We start from the raw sequence: 22,030 nt of genomic DNA, 5'->3' as shown, positions 1-22,030 counted from the left end.
GAGGCTTTGCCAGGATTGCTAGGTGCATCCAGGGTGGAATCGACTGTACACATGTGGCCATCAAGGCGCCAGTGGGTGAGCCTGGTGCCTTCGTCAACAGGAAGGGCTTCCACTCCATGAACGTGCAGATAGTGTGTGATCACAGGATGCTGATTCTGAAAGGTACCCAGGCAGCTTCCACGACGCCTACATCCTCAGACACTCCCAGATGCTGGGGCTCTTCAGTGCTCCAGCTCGGCTGGATGGATGGCTGCTGGGTGACAAGAGCTATCCCCTCAGAAAGTGGCTCATGGTGCCTCTCCACCATCCAAGAACAGAAGCTGACAAGCGGTACAATGGGAGCCACGCCTCCACAAGGGCTGTGGCAGAGAGAACCATCGGTCTTCTCAAGATGTGCTTCCAATGCTTGGGCTGTTCAGGGGGAACAAGACAATACCCCACCAGACCGTGTGTCACCGATAGTGGTTGCATGCTGCTCTCTCCACAATCTGGCGCTGGAAAGCGGGGACACAGTGGAGGAAGAAGATGTTGATGCAGCTGCTCTGGCAGCAGATGCTGAGTCCAGTAGTGAGTCCGAGGACGAACACGCACAGGAGAAAGTGGGAGGAAAAAATAGCACTAGTGATAAACCCGTGTTGTGCTGAAGGTGCTTTAAGTTTTCAATTGCAGGTGCTACGTCTTGGCACTGCCCCCTCGCTGGCACTGAAATTGGAGACATCCTGCTCATTCTGCTGTCCTATTGGCCTTGATGACCTTGGCGGGCGTCCTCTGGCCAGTGGAGCCTGTGCTGGCCCCGCCTGGGAGGGAGCGGTCAGTGCCATAGCTGGCACCTCCCCAATCGACACAGCCTCATCAGATACCACGGTCACTGGCAGAGGGGCGGAGGAGCTGCTGCCATCATCTGGAGCGCCCTGAGAGGGGCCCACAGAGAGGACGAGCAGCTCATGCACCAACGTGAGGTTGCTTTGGACCTCCCTGCTCACCATTGATGGACTGGCACCGAGCTGGGATACCGGGTGCACCATCCATCCCCCACACGGACACTGACCATCTGAGGTCATTGCCGGTGTGAGGGCTTGCAGGTCCGAGAGCATCCCCAGGAACTCTAGACTGTTCCCCTGGAGCAGCCTCTCCATGAGAGTTGCCACTATCTCCATGGAGGAGGCAGTGCTCTCGGCCATGAGGGTCACTGCATTGCTCATGCACCACATGGACTCCTCCATCACAGAGACCACGGCACACATTCCCTCATGTATCTCCGCCAGATCCTCCTGCACACCCTGCTGGACTTCCAGCATCTGTTGCCTCAGGGACGACTCCAGAAGCTCATCATCAGCCACCAACTGAGCATGTTCCTGGTCCCCAGCATTCCTCCGACTGCCGATGCCCCGAGCACTCTCGGCCTCTGCCTGCACCTCAAGCGAGTGTGAAGTGCCCTCACCGCTGTGCACCGAGATACTATTCGACGATCTAATGCCCACTGAGGTGCTGGTATCTGTGCTGGTGCCTGCCTGGATAAGAGATTGTGATGCTGGTGCGTTTCTATGGTTGGCGTCCTCTGGGGTGAGCGGTGGGCTTTCAGGCTCCTGACCCCGAGGGTTTTCTGGTGAGTCTGAAAGGAAGAACAAGGACGTCATTAGTTGAAGTCATTACACCGTTACTGTGCATGCCTAGCGCCCGGATCAGGGTGCCCTTGTCTTTCCACTATCAATGTTCGAGGCTCACATCAATATAGACACAACAGTGGGATGGTTGTTATTACAGACATTCTGACCTCAATGCACTGCCCTCTTACCTCCCTGTGGTACCCCTCACCGCGGCCGGTTGGTCTGGGTGGATGGCACCTCTCCAGCTCCAGGGCCACCTGCTCATATCTACTCAAGGTTAGAAGGTGGGGTTGTGCTCCGCCAGTCCGCAATCTCTCAGCGTTATTGTGGGCTGTCTTCTCCTGAAAGGAGACAGGAGCGTTGATTAGTCCACCCTGTACCTGCATTGCCACTGCAGCCTGGCCAGCCCCACCTGAGGAAGACCTCGCAGGATTCAGACAATTCGTGACCCTGGAGCTGCAAAAAAACTCATTCCAAGCAGCCAGGGTTCACCCCCTTGTCCAGAAGCTGCCTCATTGACATTTGCCACTCACACTCTAGGAACTCTGAGGTCCGGGGGGGGGGTGGGACGCTCCTAACTGCTGTGCTGAGTGACCCAGGCCAACACGGCACTGACCCTTCCCGATCACGGAGATCACTGAAGCGCTTACGGCACTGCACCCATGTGCGCCTCACCACCTCGTGGGAGCTCACCCTGGATGCCACCTCCTCCCAGGCATATTTGGTGAGGTGGGGGGGGGCCTCATCCTCCTGTTCCTGGGGACAAGGATATCCCAGCGTCCTGCCACCTCCTCCAGGAGGGCAGCGAGTCACTGGTCGGAAAAACGCGGGGCCGACTGCCCCACCGACCTGCCCTCCCGCCTGCCGTGTTCATCACTGACGTTCTCCATAATTAAGGTCCTCCAAGTCAACGGCAGCCTTTGGACCCAGCAGACATTGAGTTCCCACCCCTTCCCACTGATGCCGCTGTTGCATATTACACTGGTTGGGCCTTAATCGGCCTGCCCATGTAAAACGGCGATGCAGAGCCGATCGTAGGCGGCAGTTGGATTCCTGACCCCCACGCTCCCCACCCGCTCCTGCCGAATACAAAATCCTGGCCACTGTTTTAGCTGTGAATGCTGGTGCGTAGTGGAACGGTGTTTCAAAACGTGCTGCCCAATACAAACTGTTTCCATCAGAATACCGAACTAAAACATTATGTTTTGACATGTATTTTATGCATTTTTTTTTTACAAATAGAAATCCATTTTTGGACAGAAATATTCACAGAATCACAGAATCTCACAGTGCAGGAGAGGCCCTTCGGCCCATCGAGTCTGCACCGACACGAGAGAAACACCTGACCTACCTACCTAATCCCATTTACCAGCACTTGGCCCATAGCCTTGAATGTTATGAAATTAGTCCCCATAACTATACTGTATGTTTCTGGGTTCATTTTAGATTTTGCAAAGGAGCTTAACTGGGATATTTCACAATTCACATGTGTGACATGAACCATAATTAATTTTCATATTGTTTCTGAATTATTGCTTTGAGTACTTGCCCATTTTGCTAAGAATCAGAACTATTTACAATGCAGTCTATCTAGACAAGTAAAGTCATCCAGCGCGAGGATCAAAACACAAAACCGCTGAGAATTTAAATACATTGAGATCATCAGGACACAAAGAGAATAAAGATAAAAGTGAACATTATGCTTCTCTCTCTATATGATTGAAATAGTCTAGGGAAAATAATAAGTAAGATATGAATCAGATCGCAAATGGATTTTAAAACAATCATGTAGAGAGAGCCAGCGATCAAAGCAAGAATGTGCAAATAACATGGCTAAGTTCATTTAACTGACGGCTAACATAAGATTGTCCATGAGGTACAACTATCATCTTACAAAAATATGAAAGTTCTAAGGCAGATAGATAGATCTATTGCCTTTGAATCTATTTGAAAAGCATAAAACTGAATTCTGTAGAACAGCTTTGTAAACTCGAATTTTAAATTCAGCATGGAAGATGAAAAAACAATAATTGATGATCAGAAGTTCTTGGTGTGACAATGATTTGGTCCCTGTTGAATTATCCAGGGCTTCATTACTTTAACTGTATTAACAACTTGAGAAACAAACTGTCATGATTTTCTTGTGCAGGAGCTGTCCTGCATTTTTGAGGTGCCTACCACTGCCAAAGTTCTTATTGATAATCCAGTCAGGTTCATTTACCAAATAAAGACCCATACATACTTTATGATTCAAAAGCATTCAGAATTAGATGACTCTTCATATACTTACTAATGAACTTTTGCAATCAACCACTGTATTCAAATATTTTTGCAGCTACTAAGAATGTTATTTTACATCAAAAAATACAATTTTCTTTTATTTGAATTTTTAAAGGCATCAAACTTAAACTGTTGTGAGTACTGTGTTAATATACAAGGCAGCAAATAATTATGGAAAGACAAGACATGAAGGATAAAACTTGATAAATGGAAAATTAAGATATCCAACAGAATATATGCAAATGAATATGTTGTTCATGGAATTGTGTGGAACTCTTATTCCCAACAACTATTTCCAATTACCGTTATAACATTAAGAGCATTTCAATTTAAATTAATTTTAACATAGAACATCTGCAGCCCTTGAAGAATGAAAAATGTTTTTCAGGTGTCAAGTTGTATTAACGTTTTCCTTTACTTGAACAAAAGACAAAAATTTCATTTGATTTTATTAATTCTCGAGCTAGATCCTCAAAGTAGTTTATAGACTGAGGGAAGAATGTTCATGAGGGAAAAAAATGTTTGATTTTCACCAACTGATTTCAGTGGGCTGAAATGGGACCTCACCATGCGTATATGGTTGAAAATTATGGCCCAATAAGAGAGGGCCACCAGCGGGAGCTGTTTAAATACTTGGGGGTAGAGGTTTGTGTTATGGTTCAAAGGCAGCCATATTGGATCAGCTAAATGTTATACCCCACAGCTGACGCTCAATTCCTTTGCCTGAAATGGGACTGGCTATTGAGTGAGACATATAACAAGTGGCCAATGTCATAACGTCAAGATATTGGTAGGAAAAACAAGAGGCAACATGAACCTAAATGGGACAATTCCAAAGGAGGTGCAGGAAGAGAGAGATTTGAGATGTCTGTACACAAATCTTTGAAGGTGGCAGGACAAGTCAAGAAGGCTGTTGAAAAAGCATAAGGAACACCTAGCTCGAAATTGAGGTACAGCACAAAAGCAAGGAAGTTATGCTAAACCTTTAAAAAAAACAATGATTAGGGCCAACTGGTGTATTGTGGCCAATTTTTGGCACACCACTTTAGGAAGGATGTCAAGTTCCTTGAGAGGAAATGGTATCAGTTATGAAGGACTTCAGTTACATGGAGAGATACAAACCAACATTTCCAGCAGCACCCCCCCACCCACCCCCGATCACTCTCCTCACGGTAGAGAAGGTTATGAGTAGTTTTGACAAAGGTGTTCAACAACATGAAGGGTTTAGATGCAGTAAATAAGGAGAAATTGTTTCCAGTGGCAGAAGGGTCGATAACCAGAGCACACGGATCTAAGCTAACTGGGAAAAACAACCCAGTGGTGACATGAGGAAAAACAAATTTACACAGTGAATTCTTATAGTCTGGAATGCACTGCATGAAGACAGTTTCAATAATAACCCTTTAAAGGGAACTGAAAAAATACTTGAAGGGGCATAATTTACAGGGCAATGGGAAAGAGCATGGAAATGAGACTAACGGATAAATCTTTCAAAGGGCCAGCACAGACACATTGGGCTGAATGGTCTCCTGTTCTGTATCGTTGTGTGATTCCATAATTGAAATGGTTCTCTTACATCCTCCAAAGAGGAGTAATAACAAGTGGGCTGCCGTCTCCTGTTTACCTCTGGTACAGAATGTCAATCAAGTCAGACTAAAGATACAATGGAGCATAAATATTGAATCTCTTGATGATCAGTTCATATTGCACCCTGATCTCATACCCAAGAAATGTTTTACTGAGGCACAATCAAGTTAACCATAATCTGCCCTAAAAATAACTAGCATGTGCCCTCCAGAACCAAACTTACTTTGATTGCTCAGCCCTTAGAGATTTCTATTGGACAAATACTTTGGTCAGCTCTCAACTGCTCAAAGTTATACGGACAGGAGAGAATTTTTATTTCAGATGATATCTGTTCATTTGGCTCTACCACCCTGATGTAAAATGCTCCTAAAAACAAGCCTCTTTGGTGTAGCTTTTGGTTACCTTTCCTGATTTCTCCTTCTGCGCTTCAGTGTCAAAAAACGTCAAACACATTTTTATTCATATTGCTCTTGTTAAACACCTTGGGACATTTTTACTATGTTAAATGTGCAAAATTAATGCTGTTTAACAGCATTCCAAGTTAAGCTCGCAATTCTCTGCCCACCTAAACTGTCGTTTAAAAAAAACTGGAATTTTATGGAATGAATCTGGATGGAGCTCTGCTCCAGCCAAAAATGTAATTTCCCAAGTAATCTGCTTCTGCATTATTCAAGTGGCATAAAGGTAAAAACACTTATTTGAAGACCTGCTGGACACAAGCCAATTACAAAACAGAATATGGATTTGTTAATTATTAACAAATGTAAAACCCAAGTAGATTTAAACCTTTAATTTTGAAAAGCACATCAGTGATAATATTGTTGGTGGGAAAATAAACAGTATAAATGACGACTGCCTTCACACACCCCTATCTAAAGGCCATATCATTTGAAAAAATTGGCTTCAATCATAAAGAAGATCAGGCATAGAGCAAAACAAGCTTGCAATTCGCTATCGCTTGTTCTACCCTACCACCCACGGTAAATTTCAGCCCCGTATATTTCTGTGCAGAATTTAAATCTCATCCATGGTGATTTTTGAGAAATCCTAAAACTACTTACCAAGTTTTTAAAAACCTGATTAAAAATATCACCCTATACTTGTTCAATAAAAATATTGTCTCCATCCATTCAATGAATTCAACAAGTGTTCTGTGATTCCTAATTACAGTTTATAGTAATTAGCAGATGCAGCTCCAAGCAGATAATTTTAGTGGGATTCATTTGGTGGTTTACTATTTTGAAAGCTGAAATTATGTGCCAAGGGCTGGTATTTGGAACTCTGTCTTCATTTTATATTCATCTTTATCTTCTTTCCAATCTTCAATGTGGTTAATTTGCTCTTTATGCTTTTTTCTAGCTGCCTACTTGACCACTGTTCAGTTGTGAACCTTTTCAGTTAATCACTTCTGATTTCTTAGCAGTTATCACATTGTTCTCAATTTTTCCTTATTCCTCATTTCTCTAACATTTTCTAATAATACTATCACTGTTGTACTATTTATTTTCAAAATTAAAGGTTTAACTCGACTTGGGTTTTACATTCCTTAATTCAATTATTAGGAACTACCCCCAACAATATTTTAAATCCAACAACACACTCTCTCCCTCCTTCCCAAATTGTAATATATTCTCCACGTTAAGTTTCATGGTTGTGATGCCGAGAACTGGTGGATTTCATTTAATTCTTTGATCAAATCTTCTGACAAATTTGCCTTCAGCCTAGAACTAAATGCTGAGATTTTTTTTATTTGGGTCTTTACCAGCACTGAGCATTCAGGAGCCATACCAATACAACAGAAATTAGCTTTGCGTCACAACATCAACTGTAGATCTTTCATTTTAACACTGATCTTGTAAAGTGCAGGCTTTAAAAATAATGTAATAAACTCTGAATATATTCTATTTTTATGATCTGTTGTGTCTAAATATTGTTAATCCCAGATATTTGGTCATTTGAACTCTAAAATTCTAAATCCACGAAAAGGGATCAGTCATTTTCTCAATGCACCGACACATTAAATTGCCTATCATCAACATTTTTCACCTTTTTTTAATAAAAGAAGCTTTACTGGTTTGAGCACTAGAGCCAACCCAAACTGTCTTCACAAGCTTAACTCAGCATATTAATCAGCTCATAATACACTGAATGATAATGGTAGCGAATACTCCAGTAATATTAACTGACATTCAGGACCTGTATAAAAAGTGTATCTTCATTTTCTCACAGCCCGAAAGTGAATTGGATATTGTCCGCTAAGGTGTGAAAAGACAGCGGGCCAAAACTTGCCAGAAATGCCAGTCACAGTCCAGTTGCCACACCACTCCTTTTTACTTAGCCAGGTTGCGAGCTGCACATTTCTCGTCCACTCTTCCATCCCTGACCCTGGTGAGAAATGTGCAGCGTATCTGGTTCCCACAGCCTTCCATTGCAGGTCAGCAGCGTTGTGTTGAGTGAAACCACACCCCCTTTTTTATGGCACTAGCTGCCGTAAAGCAGGTAAGTTTAAAGGTCCCTGTGTTTAAATGCATTTTGAGAAACCAGACAGAGAGAAAGCGTATGAGGTAAAAGGGTCAGATGGGGGGTTGGGGGGGTGGGGGGTGGCGGTGGCAGGGCAAGTTAAGCAGGGTGGTTTGGGGTGTAGTCGGGGGTGGGAGTGGGGAGATGTGCGGGCAGTCAGGGGGGTCGGGGACGGGGTCAGTACCTTAGTTACCAAGGTGTTGGAAGTGGTTCTAATCCTTCCAACGTTTCCTGGATAACTATTCTGCTAAGCGAGTTGGAATCATTTGAAGCCTGCAATTTAAATCAAAGTATCAGACGGTTCCCTGTACAGGGTAATTGCCCATCGAAAGTTTAAACTTCCTGGGCAATTGCTGTGCATTCCTTGTGTGGGGGCTTCCTGGGGGTCCTCCAGCTTGTCTTCTGGGGTACCGCCAGGGAAATCGTAAGTTCTGGGCCAGCAAGTTTTAAACCAATTCAGGGGAAAGTACAACCTACAAATCAATAGTAATTTTAACATTCCACTTCCAACAATTTACACAATAGATCACTAAAAATTATTTATATAATCTATGGCATGCAATTTAATAATGGCTTTATGGTCTATTCTTTTACCAGTCTGCACTACCATTAGTTTTGAAAAGTCTGAGTAAATTTATGATCATATAATTCAGAGTGGCTTTTTTACACAATACAACATTAGTCTTTCAAAGCAAGTTATTCATATGCTGCTATAAAGCCATGGAACCTGAAGCCATCTTGGTCCCATGTGCCACTTAAGTAATTTAAGTAACATTTACTGAATGTTTTATCACTGAGATATAAAATAAACAGCTCAACGCAGTATTTTCCAACAAATAAGTGAAAATTAACGAAAATTGTTCATAAGAAAATTATTTAACTCAAAATATTTTCAAAGGGGCTTCATTGTGAAAAATCTCAACCAGCATCTAGTTTATTACTGTAGCAGCCCATTGTTCCAGAAATACATTAATCAACTGCTAGTGAAAAAGAGCCCTTTTTTACCTAACTCTTTGATAAGCCATCAGTCCAGCTGGTGACTACTTTTAATTTGTATGCAAACTGGCACAAAGATGACACCTGTGAACTGTTGAAAATCTATCAAATATTTACATAATTAAATCAAAATAAGAACCACCCCTTAAATTGTACATTGGCTGAACATGACCACATATTCATTCATTCTGTAACAGGTATATTTTTCAGGAGTTTTTTTTGGTCTAATCTTACAAAATGTACAGCCTGAGTTATCGTTTTCAAGTTTATGAAACAAGTAATATGGCATTTTTCTATTTAATGCTCATTCCATATCTTGTCACATTGGATTGTGAGCCTACAATACATGTGACATACCAATCACAATAGGGCAATCATAAGAAAATTGGTTCTTTTCCCACAGGAAAAGTTTAACAATCATCTCAGAATATTCTTGTGAACCTCTCAGTTATATAGTGGCAAGGGCTGAGACTGAAGAGAAGCTACCTGTTCATCACCATTTCATCTGGTGATGGTGTATAGCTCAGGGAGACAAAAAGATTAGAAAAAGTGCGGGAGAATATCTGATGAGGACAGCTACAACGCCCAGACAGGTAAATATCTGTTAATATTCAGCATAGATAAGAAATATTGAAGTTTGGAAAAGGAGTAAAGTGCTTTTAAAGCCCTAGCCACCAACGTCAAGGGAGAAAATATTTAGAGGTAGAATCAATGAAAAATAACAAGTTGTTCCTCAAATTAACAAACTGTTCTTAAGTTAGCTCTGTTGTCATCAAGCTTACTGGTATTAATACACTATGAGAAAAATAGAATTGCACTCTTAGCCAATTTTCTTCAAAACTGTACAGTACTCAAGAACTCAACATTAATCTGTCACAGCTATTAAGTGACTTCAGCAGCATATCATAGGATATACAAATGATGAACAGTTTTGCGCAAAGAAAACAAAATAAGTCAAGCTAAACAGAATGCGCAACAAACCCTGATTATAATCCAAAAGTATTCAGTGAGCTGGTACTGAAAAGGATTTAATATCCAATTAGATCTCACAAAATATATTAGAAATAGCTCAAATCCAAATCTCACATTGAAAATTCATGGCAAAAGGCTTTACGCCAATTTGAATAACCTTTCAAACTTTTGTATTTTTATATGTTAGTTTTATCATTCAAATATTTCAAAGAGTGCACATTTTAGAAAACAAAGCATTAACTGGGGCACATTAAAATGTATTATACATATATGTATGAGCTTGCCTAAACTAACAGACAAAACCTAAGGCCCTTTCCTATTTGAGACAAATTGCATGAAGATATGAAGTACAAAGAATACATCAGTGCATGTACCAATAATAATTAATCTTAATTCAGTTGATCATTCAAGGCACATCTGAAACATGACCAAGGATGAGAAGAGGATTGAAATATGATCAAAAACCAAAGCACAGACCAAAGGATAGGTGGAAAAATAAATCCTTAAATAAAACCAAACATAAATAGAGTATGAAAACAAACAGCATTAGTACTGGTTCTGTGCCATACAAAAACTAGTATGATGAAACAATCAGGGCTGAACACTGTGCTCTTCTCTGTAAACCTGTCAGTTTAACTATGCATTTTTACCTTCTTTCTTAATGTTGCTTTTTAGTTTTTACAAATTTATTTCAAGCGGCATAAAATGAGGCGGAGTCAGTTCTTCAAAACCTCCACCATTTTAGGCACTCATAGCAAAATGTTCTAAATACCAAACACTGCACATTGTAAGGCTAAAAAAAAAAGACACAATTTTTAAGCTGCAAAAATAAGTCAATCGTAGAGTTAATGAAAATACAGGCATTACATCTGTATTATGGTGGGAAGGGGACAACCTGAAGCCTAAAACTACCGTTGACAATAATAGCAGAGGAAAAGCTTGTATGATATTCTTTTGTACACCTACTACTCATTTAAAATAAATGGCTAATAACAGACAAAACCTTAATGTGCTCATATAACAATCGTCTGTCTGTTATTTTAACACTGGTCAACCGAAATAAAATAGACACATTAGGCCGAATTTTTCTTTCAGTGGTGAACGAGCAAGGTTCATCATTCATTGCAGTTAGACTCGCCCACAGACTTTTCAGCAATTGTAATAATTATAGAGTTAAAAGAATGCAGAACCCACTATAGGGGATCGGGAACTTGTGTGAACAAGGTAAGGAACTGTGTATCACTTTAACCAATCAGACTGAATACTTGACTAGCTGAGACGCGCAGAATATAAGCCAGGAAATGTCAGTTCTAATTTTGAATTCAATGTAAAATCATGTTACAGAAAGCAAGATAGAGAGGGAAAGAAAGATGGGGGTTAAGATCAAGCCAGTGAAAGAGACAGAAAGAAAAAGTGTTTAAAAAGTTTTTGTTTTAAATCTATGACAATCACTAAAATCTGAAGAATTCCACACTTATAAAAGTTAATTTTCAGGGACAGAAAGGTTGTTTAGTGGTAATTAAAATTTATCGCACCATTAAACATTCATTTGCACTTGAATGGAAAGCCCTGTCCTTTCTGGCAAATTTTCTGGCACTACCACTGAGCTAAATGGGATACATTTCGAACAGATCTAGCAACTCCAGACTGGGCATCCATAAGGCACTATGGGCCATCAGCAGCAGCAGGATTGTACTCGAACACTATCTGTAACCTCATGGCCCGGCATATCCCCCCCTCTACCATTACGATCAAGCCAGGGGATCAACCCTGGTTCAATTAAGAGTGCAGGAGGGCATGCCAGGAGCGGCACCAGGCATAGCTAGAAACGAGGTGTCAACCTGGTGAAGCTAAAACACAGGACTACTTGAGTGCCAAACAGCATAAGCAGCAAGTGACAGACAGAGCTAAGCAATCCCACAGCCAATAGATCAGATTTAAGCTCTGCAGTCCTGCCACATCTAGTTGTGAATGCTGGTGGACAATTAAACAACTCACTGGAGGAACAGGCTTCACAAATATCCCCATCCTCAATGATTGAGGAGCCCAACACATCAGTGCAAAAGATAAGGCTGAAGCATTTGCAACAATCTTCAGCAAGAAGTGTCAAGTGGATGATCCATCTCAGCTTCCTCCGGAGGTCCCCAGCATCACAGATGCCAGCCTTCAGCCAATTCGATTCACTTCATAGTCTTCAGCGGCTGAAGGCACTGGATACTGCAAAGGCTATAGGCCCTGACAATATTCCAGCAATTGTACTGAAGACTTGCTGCCTCCTTAGCCAAGCTGTTCCAGTACAGCTACAACACTGGCATCTACCCAGCTATGCGGGAGATTGCCCAGGTATGTCCTGTACACAAAAAGCAGGAGAAATCCAACCCGGCCAATTACCGCCCCATCAGTCTCCTCTCCATCATCAGTAAAGTAATGGAAGGGGTCATCAACAGTGCTAGCAAGTGGCACATGCTTAGCAATAACCTGCTCACTGACGCCCAGTTTGGGTTCCGCCAGGGTCATTCAACTCCTGACCTCATTACAGCCTTGGTTCAAATATGGACAAAAGGGCTGAACTCCCCAGGTGAGGTGAGAATGACCGCCCTTGACATCAAGTGCTCAACTGACAGAGTGTGGCATCAAGTAGCCCCAGCAAAACTGGAGTCAACGGGAATTGGGGGCAAAACTCCGCTGGTTGGAGTCATACCTGGCAGAAAGGAAGATGGTTGTGGTTGTTGGAGATCAGTCATCTCAGCTCCAGGACATCACCACAGGAGTTCATCAGAGAGTTGTCCTCAGCCCAACCAAGTTCAGCTGCTTCATCAATGACCTTCCTTCCATCATAAGGTCAGAAGTAGGGATGTTCGCTGATGATTGCACAATGTTCAGCACCATTCATGACTCCTCAGATACTGAATCAGTCCATGTCCAAATGCAGCAAGAGCTGGGCAATATCCAGGCTTGGGCTGACAAGTGGTAAATCACATTCACACCAAACAAGTGTCAGGCAATGACCATCTCCACCAAGAGAGAATCCAACCATCACCCCCTTGATGTTCAATGGCAGTACCATCACTGAATCCCCCACTATCAACAACCTGGGGGCTGCCATTGACCAGAAACTGAACTGGACTAGTCATATAAATAGAATAGTTACAAGACCAGGTCAGAGGCTAGGAATCGTATGACGAGTAACTTACCGCCTGACTCCCCAAAGCCTGTCCACCATCTACAAGACATAAGTTAGGAGTACAATCAAATACTCCCCACTTGCCTGGATGAGTGCAGTTCCCACAACACTCAAGAAGCTTGACACCATCCAGTACAAAGCAGCCTGCTTGATTGGCACCACATCCACAAACATTCACTCCCTCCACCACCGACGCACTGTAGCATCAGTGTGTACCACCTACAGGATGCACGCAGGAATTCACCAAGGCTTCTTCAACAGCATCTTCCAAACCCATGGCCACTATCATCTAGAAGGACAAGGACAGCAAGTAAATGGGAACACCACCACCCGGAAGTTCCCCTCCAAGTCACTCGTCTTCACTGTCGCTGGGTCAAAATCCTGGAACTCCCTTTCTAACAGCACTGTGGGTGTACCTACCCCACATGGACTGCAGCGGTTCAAGAAAGCAGCTCACCACCACCTTCTCAAGGGCAACTAGGGATGGGCAATAAATGCTGGCCCAGCCAGCGAAGCCCACATCCCATGAATGAATAAAAGAGTTGCCAATTACCATAACTTTAGATCGTTCCATGTGTCTGAATGCTAAGTCTCTGTGCAAGATTCTATTGTAATAAGTTTTTGAATGCGCAAGGCAACTTGGACAGCAAATTTTTAATTTCTATGTACAACTGCAAATATGCAGGTACTGGAAGGTGTGGTCTGATTTACTACCTGATAACAGCCTCACTGTTATTCTTACTGCATCAACCTAGCCTTGTGTTAAAATAGCAGATAAATTTCCAGAATGTCACATGAACACATTAAAGCTTTGTTAACATCTTCAGCACGCTTTTTGGTCTCACATTCTTTTTCTTTTAAAATACATCTATTTCTGAACCATTATTCAGCAACAAAAAAGTTTTCAGCTGATCTTTTACCCATAATTGGTGCTGTCACAAACACTGCTATTTAACTCAGGGGGAGCCAAATACTGCTGAAGAAAGGGAGAGACTCCTTTCACATGATCAGGTAACATAACAGTGGAGCAATCTTAAATTTAAACAGTGTTTGACAACCATTTTATCATTTGTTTGCATGAACACATGATGATAATGCAAATTACGTTGAAGCCCATCACAGTGTTACTTAACACAGTTCACCTGGGTCTTACCTGCCTCGAATACATCATGAAGATAATACCCATTAAAACTGTCTATTGTTCTTACAACAATCCAAAAATTAAGTGCATGCATACATATACAGTAAAACTTTTTTCAAAAAATTCATGAATGTTTTGAGTACTCGGGAAGCAGTTTTACACAATTCACAAGGAAATCTTCTCAACTCTGTTTCTTAGTCTCTGTGCTGGTTATCACTCACTGGACAAAGTTATATACTGTTATCTGCTGATAATTCTTGCTGAACATTTTTATGCTTTTACTTCTGTAGCTTTCATATAAATTCAGCTACTATGTTATTCAGTTTTCTTCAACTCCAGCTTTTAACTATTGTTCCATACCAATTTTGAATTATGCAGAATCTACCGCATAATAACAGGCTACTTGGTTTAACTTGGTGTTATGTGCCACAGGAGCCTCCACCCACTCTAGTTATTTCCTCCCACCCTGCTCCCACATCTTTCCATTCTCTTCTCCTTCATGAATGCATCAATCCTCCCTGAAAACACATCAAAGCTATTTGCTTCAATCACTCCATGTGGTTGTGTGTGCCACATTTGGCCACAGATCAAAGACAGTACAAAGTCTTCTTTACGGTCAAAGGTATAAGTGAGTGCATTCAGTCCTTCATCTTCCCTCAGAATGTTCTGCTGAATCCTGCAATTAACTCCACATGCAATATAATGCAACATGCTTACAATGTGCGATGTTTAAAGGTATTGTAGCTTAATTGTCAGTATCTGGGGATAGCGAATTACTGTGACTTTCAACAGGTAACAATTAACATCAGGTTCATACTGCTAGCATTTTCAATGAGTTTGCACTGTGGCTCAGGGTTCAAAAAAGGGCTGCTAAAGTGAAAATATGTTAGAGTGGGGGATATCACATCTTAGTATAACTCAAGGGTTTCTCTGCAGGGGTGCAGAAACAGATGAAACCAGAATATATGTTTCTAAAACATACATTTTGTCTTAAAAATACTGCAGAAATTGATGGCTGCCATTCTGCAATCATTTTTCATCAGTGGTGAAACATAATGCTATAGAAGTGACAGCTCCTTTCAGCTCCCCATTTTTCAATTGGCAAATCCTGAACAAAATTGTCATTAATCATTTCCTTCTCAGTGCACAGGGTCACATCCTCTTGTTGGTTAAATTCCAATATTCAGCTAACCTTTCATATCCAAAAGAGAATAAATTGACAAATGACAAAAACTTCCTGCTGGGTTGTGAAAGGAGGTCATAAATTAAGACTGTGGAAATGAAACCAAACAGTGAAATGAATACATATTGATGTCACAGATGAAGAGATACAGTCATAATGTTAGCCAATAAAAGAAAGAATGACATAATACATATTGAAGCAATTGAGACATCTACATTAAAAAAAAATCACTGGAAAACTTATATAATTCTGAATGTTAAAGAGCTGACACACACTTTATAATACAAACAGATTTACAGAAGTCACCTGAGACTGTTGCAACCTTTTGAAAGCATCTTTTCAGAACCATAATCAATGCTGACAATAAGTAGTTTATTGTATTCTTTAATTTGAAACACAGTTATGTTTTTACTTTTTTGCAACTATAAAGCTTTAAAAGCAATATGATATCTCAAGAGTCAGATCCCAACCTGACTCCAGAACACAGCGGTGTGATTGGTTCTGCTCCAAGTTTAGCATTGGGAGGAACATAACTCCAAAGCTGTATGATCCATTGTCACGGCATCCTTTCATTTACATAAGATAACGAACAAGCAGCAAATCAAATCCATTGGGAAAGCGGTAGCTTCATATGGTGCACTTTTGCTGATGGCTGAAGACACCAATCCATGAGAGGCAGGTTCAGCAACAAGTTTTCTTTTTACTTATTCTTTTCATGGAATGTGGGTGTCGCTGGCAAGACCAGCATTTGTTGCTCATCGCTCAATGCCCTTGAACTGAATGGCTTGCCAGGCCATTTCAGAGGGTAGTTAAGAGTCAAGTGCATTACTATGGAGTCACATGTCGGCTAGACCAGAAAAGGGAGGCAGATTTCCTTCCTTAAAGGACATTAATGAACAAATTTTTTGAATGACAACAGATGATAGTTTCATGGTCGCCATGACTGAGACTCACTTTTAAATTTCAGGTTTTATTAATTGAATTTAAATTCCACTAGCTGCCGTGGTGAGATTTGAACCCATGTTTCAAGAGAATAGCCTGATCCTCTGCGGTACTAGTCCACTGGCATTACCTCCATGCCACCATCTGCCATATATGAAGTGGTTATCAGGTGTAGTTGTGGGTTATTGTTTTTGGCTGTAGCCACTAATCATCAAGGTGGTGTGCACCAGCCCACTGTACAGAGATGGCGAGGAAATCCAGTGACTCCTCCAGGATCATGCACATATACCCAAACCTGACAAGGCTGGATTCGGTTAAATTATTACACCTTCGCTTATTCGATGTTCTGCCAATACTCACTGCCCAGCTTGCACAAGACTGCAATGGAGAGTTGCTAAAAATTTAGGGAACTAGGAAGTATGTCAAAGCTTCAGGAGCTTTCCCAATATGTCACCAAGTTTACTCAGTGAAAAACTAAACTGTGCCGACCTGGAAAGCTCCAGATTCAAACATGAATCTGAGTTAAATTTGATGATCTCAGCCAAAGGAAGGAAGGGGATTTGTAACCCAATGGTTTCATATAAAATTAACAGAAAATGGTGCTAAATCCTATTGGAAAAAAAATCAATGGAATCAATTAAGCATATTCTATTAGTAGTGCAGTAAACAGAATGCAGATTGATAGATTCAATGTATTGCATCGAGAAACCAGTTGGGATTAAGAGGCATACATCAAACAAATTTCATGTGGCTAGTAATTGATTCAGTTATGTTGACCAGCGCTCTTCTTGAATTAATTTTACATTAAACCACCAGGAAGCAAGCCTTATTAGTATCAAGTTGTTCTGTGATTTGACAAAGCTTGCTCATGTTAAATTGTAATGCATTTATTTTGCTTGCTCTATTGTGCATTTTCTCCTGTATTTCCCTTTTCTAAAATGCCTTCGCAGAGCAACTGCCTTGATTTGACTATAAAATCATAGAGCACTCCATAGGAATGCTCTTTATTCTCACTTCTTAGATCCAAGCGCTCCAAATATTCTCAGCAGCTCCACTTCTTTTTCTCTCTATCTCTATTTCAAATTTTTGATCTATTTCTTTCCAAATTCTGTCAGCAGCAAACCACTGGTTTTCTTTTATCACAGTTTTCATATGGAACTTTTGATGTATTTTGGCAATCTTTCTCTATTTTACCTGCTTCATAACTAGACTTTATTCAAATGCAGATTTTTCTGTAAATATGTCCATGGGCTTTTTGCGCACACAGACAATTATCTACTTGAAGCTCGCAGTCCACAATTATCCACTATTTCTGAGCAGTCTGTACATAGCTACTTACTGGCCCTCGTAAGTCAATAAGTTCCTGCCTCATCTGTGAGATAAGGGCTTCCTTGGCCATCAGTGATCTGTGTAGTCTCTCGTTGAATTCTATGAGTTCACCATGCATCTCTGCCACCTGAAAACAAAAGAAACAGAACATTATAAATAAAATGTAGTCTACAGGGATCAAACTCTCAGTCGTTTAGATTTCAACCACCCTATACCTTTTAAAAGGATCAACAACATAAAGATTCTCAAATAATCATAATTGCCAGTTAAACGTTCTGGAAAGAAATAATGACCGAAATGCCAATCAAGTACTTCAGTTACATAGATAGATTGGAGAAGCTGGCACTGTTCTCCTTGGGGAGAACGTTGAAAGGAGATTTGATAGAGGTATTCAAAATCGTGAGGGGTCTGGACAGAGTATATAGGGAGAAACTGGCCATTAGTGGAAGGACCGATAACCAGAAAGCACAGATTTAAGCTAAGTGGAAAAAGAAACAACGGCAACATAAAGAGGGAGAAAATAAACTTTGAGGGTAAACTAGCAAGTAATATAAAAATGGACAGTAAGAGCTTCTTTAAATATTTAAAAAGGAAGAGAGAGACCAAAGTGAACATAGGGTCCTTACAGAATGAGAGTGGGGAAATAATAATGGGGAACCAGGAAATGGCAGGGGAGTTGAATAAATACTTTGCTTCGGTCTTCACGGTAGAAGACAGTAATAGTATTCCAACGCTAAATAATCAAAGGGCAAAAGAGGGGGAGGAAATAAATATAATAACTATCACTAGAGAAAAAGTACTGGAGAAACTAATAGGGCTAAAGGCCACTAAGTCCCCTGGATCTGATGGGTTGCATCCTAGGATATTAAAGGAAGTAGCTGCAGAGATAGTGGATGCGCTGGAGGTAATCTTTCAAGAATTCTTAAAGTCTGGAAATGTCCCAGAGGATTGGAAAACTACCAATGTAACACCCTTATTCAAAAAGGGAGGGAGACAAAAAACAGGTAACCATAGGCCAGTTAGCTTAACATTTGTCATAGGGAAAATGTTAGCATTTATTATAAAGGATGTAATAACAGAGCATTTAGCATTACATAATCTAATCAAGCAGAGTCAGCATGGCTTCATGAAGGGGAAATCATGCCTAACAAATATAATAGAATTCTTTGAGGAGGTAACAAGCAGGACAGATAAAGGGGAACCAATAGGTGGAATATATTTGGATTTCCAAAAGATGTTCGATAAGGTAGCGCATGTAAGGCTACTCAATAAGATGAGAGCCCATGGTTTCGGAATAGTATATTAGCATGGATAGAGGATTGGCTAACTAATAGAAGACAGAGAGTTGGGATAAGGAGGTGGGGGGGGGTATTTTCGGGATGGCAACCTGTAGCTAGTGGAGTTCCACAGGGATCAGTGCTGGGGCCTCAATTATTTACAATATATATTAATTCATATTAATAACTTGGATGAGGGAAGTGAATGTACTATTGCTAAGTTTGCAGATGATACAAAAATAAATGGGAAGGCAAGTGGCCAAGATGACACAAGGAGTTTGTAAGGGGAGATAGAGAGGTTAAGTTAGTGGGCAAAAAAGTGGCAGGTGGAACATAATGTGGGAAAATGGGAGGTTATGCACTTTGGCAGGAAGAATAGAGAAGCTGAATATTATTTAAATGGAGAAAGACTGCAGAAGACTGCAGCACAGAGGGATTTGGGAGTCCTTGTGCATGAATTCCAAAAAGCTAGCATACACGTTCAGCAGGTAACAGGGAACGCAAATGGAATGTTGGCCTTTATTTCAAAGGAAATGAAGTATAAAATAGGGGAGTCTTGCTAAAACTATACAAGGCACTAGTTAGACCACACCTAGAACACGGTGAACAATTTTGGTCCCATGATCTAAGAAAGGATATACTGGCATTGGTGGCAGTCCAGACAAGGTTCACTAGGTTGATTCCAAGTATGGAGGGATTTTCTTATGAGGAGAGGTTGAGTAGGTTGGGCCTGTACTGATTGGAGTTTAGAAGAATGAGAGGTGACCTTATTGAAGCATATAAGATTCTTAGAGGGTTTGACAGGGTAGATGCTGAAAGATTGTATCCCCTTGTGGGAGTTTAGGGCCAGAGGGCATAATCTTAGAGTACGAGGTCTCCCATTTAAAACAGAGATGAGGAGGAATTTCTTCTCTCATAGGGTGATTAATCTGTGGAATCCTTTACTGCTGAGGGCTTTAGAAGCTGGGTTGTTAAGTATATTCAAGGCAGAGATAGACAGATTTTTAATCAAGAAGGGAATCAAGGGTTATGGGGAAAAGGCAGGAAAGTGGAGTTGAGGATTACCAGATCAGCCATGATTTTATTGAATGGCGGAGCAGGCTCAATGGGCTGAATGGCCTACTTCTGCTCCTATGTCTTATGGTCTTGGGGTAAAACCTTTTCACCCAGTGAGTCGTTAGGATCTGGAATATATTGCTAAGAGCGTGCTGGAGCCAGGTTCAATTGAGGCTTTCAAAAGGGAACTGGATCATTATCTGAAAAGGAAAAATGTGCAGGGCTATGGGGAAAAAGCAGGGGAGTGGCATGAAGTGCAATGTTTCTGCAAGGGGCCAGTACAACTTGTTGGGCTGAATGGCCTCCCTCTGTACGGCAACAATTCTATGAAGTGCATGATAAGACGTGTTATGGCACAGCCGATGGCAAATGTTGAGTTGTTCAAATCCCAATGGGAAACTTGAAACAATTTCCAGATGCGTGTGTTGAATTCAATTGTAATAAGACCACCAAGTCTTATAGGTTTTTACAAACTAGATTAAACATTTATTAATAAGAAAAATGATTTTAAACACACACATAGATCTACAAATTACAAGTATAATAACTTCTAAATCCTCTATTTAATCTGACTCCCAGTTACACTTTAAGGCAACAGTCAGACACAGATTTTAATAGATCCAGGAATGGTGACACACAAAACCCTAAACCAGTCGAATTCAAAGTGAGTTTTAAGTTCAGTTCTTTGAAAATGGCAGCTTGAGGCATAGATGCTAAAGGCTTTTCACACTTGTTAGATCTTAAAAATGCCTATCCTTACACACAGCCTTTGCTCCTTTATACATATTTTCCCCTTTGAATGCAAATTCCCATTGTTTCACTGTGTCTTTGGACTTTATCTTTCTGATAATAAAAATCTCGCATAGCACTAAGTCTTACAAGTAATATTTGAGAAAAATAAACACACTGATGCTGAACTTCACCTGATTAGGTGCCACATTTCACCCCTCCTTTGAAAACAATCTAGTCTGGTTTATTTAAAAATGCAAATGTCCTTTTACACCTTACATTCTAAACTTGCCCCAAGTTTACATTAAAGCCTTCAGACCAGCTGCCTTTAATCCAGTTAAATCACACACACACCACTACTTGACAATAAATTCCAATAACATTATGAGAATTATTTTATCATGACAAGAAGGTGTCGAGGGAAATCACTTCAGTGACAAAGCATGTTGTTTACTGAATCGGAAAGTGCTTCTTGATACACAAGATATATTCCACAAAAAGGTTAGTACCTTGATAGGTACAATCATTCCAACCACCAATTCACTTGGCAGATGGATGGATATCTTTCACAATCTCACATTATATTTCATTTTCTTGCTTCTCCCGAATATCGCAACATTAAAGGAAAACATTCCACATTATGGTCCTCAGGTATCTTTTTTACCAAGGCCTTATTCTAAAGTATATTAAAATGTTTTAATACTTTATAGCTTGGTTTCCAGCAATACCACTAAATCTAACTGCTCACTGATACAATGTCTGACATCCAGTGCTGGATGAGCAGAAATTTCCTCCAATTAAATATTAGGAAAACAAAGGCCATTGTCTTCCATCTCCATCACAAAATCTGTTCCCTCATGATCAACTTCATACCTCTCCTGGCAACAGTCTGAGGCTGAACTAGACTCACAACCCAATTGTTACATCTGACTCCGAGATGAGCTTTCTACTACACATTCGCAACATCACTAAGATTGCCTATTTCCACCTGCATAATAACATCTAACTTTGTTTATCATCTGCGGTTGTTTTTATAAAAGAATCATGTCAACTAATTCAAAAGTAGGATATATTACAATAAATGCTTTGAACATTGACAGGTCATGTTCACTTTTTGTCCTTAAACACCTGAAGCTGGTAAAGGGTTACCTTCTATACTGACACCAACATTTGAAGAATAGATATTAAGATATATTTCCTCTCCACAGGTTAACATGCGATTACTCA

At 40.9% G+C, this 22,030-nt stretch overlaps 1 protein-coding gene across 5 annotated transcripts in view; it reads right to left on the bottom strand.

The window, feature by feature from the left end:
- Positions 1-22,030, bottom strand: part of snx29 (sorting nexin 29) — a 523,801-nt gene that overhangs the window by 180,023 nt on the left and 321,748 nt on the right. For all 5 annotated transcript variants that reach the window (XM_041206786.1, XM_041206785.1, XM_041206787.1 and 2 more), the window contains one exon: positions 17,752-17,868. In XM_041206786.1, the coding sequence (XP_041062720.1) occupies positions 17,752-17,868 (117 nt within the window). The remainder of the gene's footprint in view (positions 1-17,751; positions 17,869-22,030) is intronic.

The sequence above is a fragment of the Carcharodon carcharias genome, chromosome 15, assembly GCF_017639515.1.
Source record: "Carcharodon carcharias isolate sCarCar2 chromosome 15, sCarCar2.pri, whole genome shotgun sequence".
NCBI lineage: Eukaryota > Metazoa > Chordata > Chondrichthyes > Lamniformes > Lamnidae > Carcharodon > Carcharodon carcharias.
Note: the sequence above shows the minus strand (reverse complement) of the source record. Positions and strands in the feature narration are given on the sequence as shown.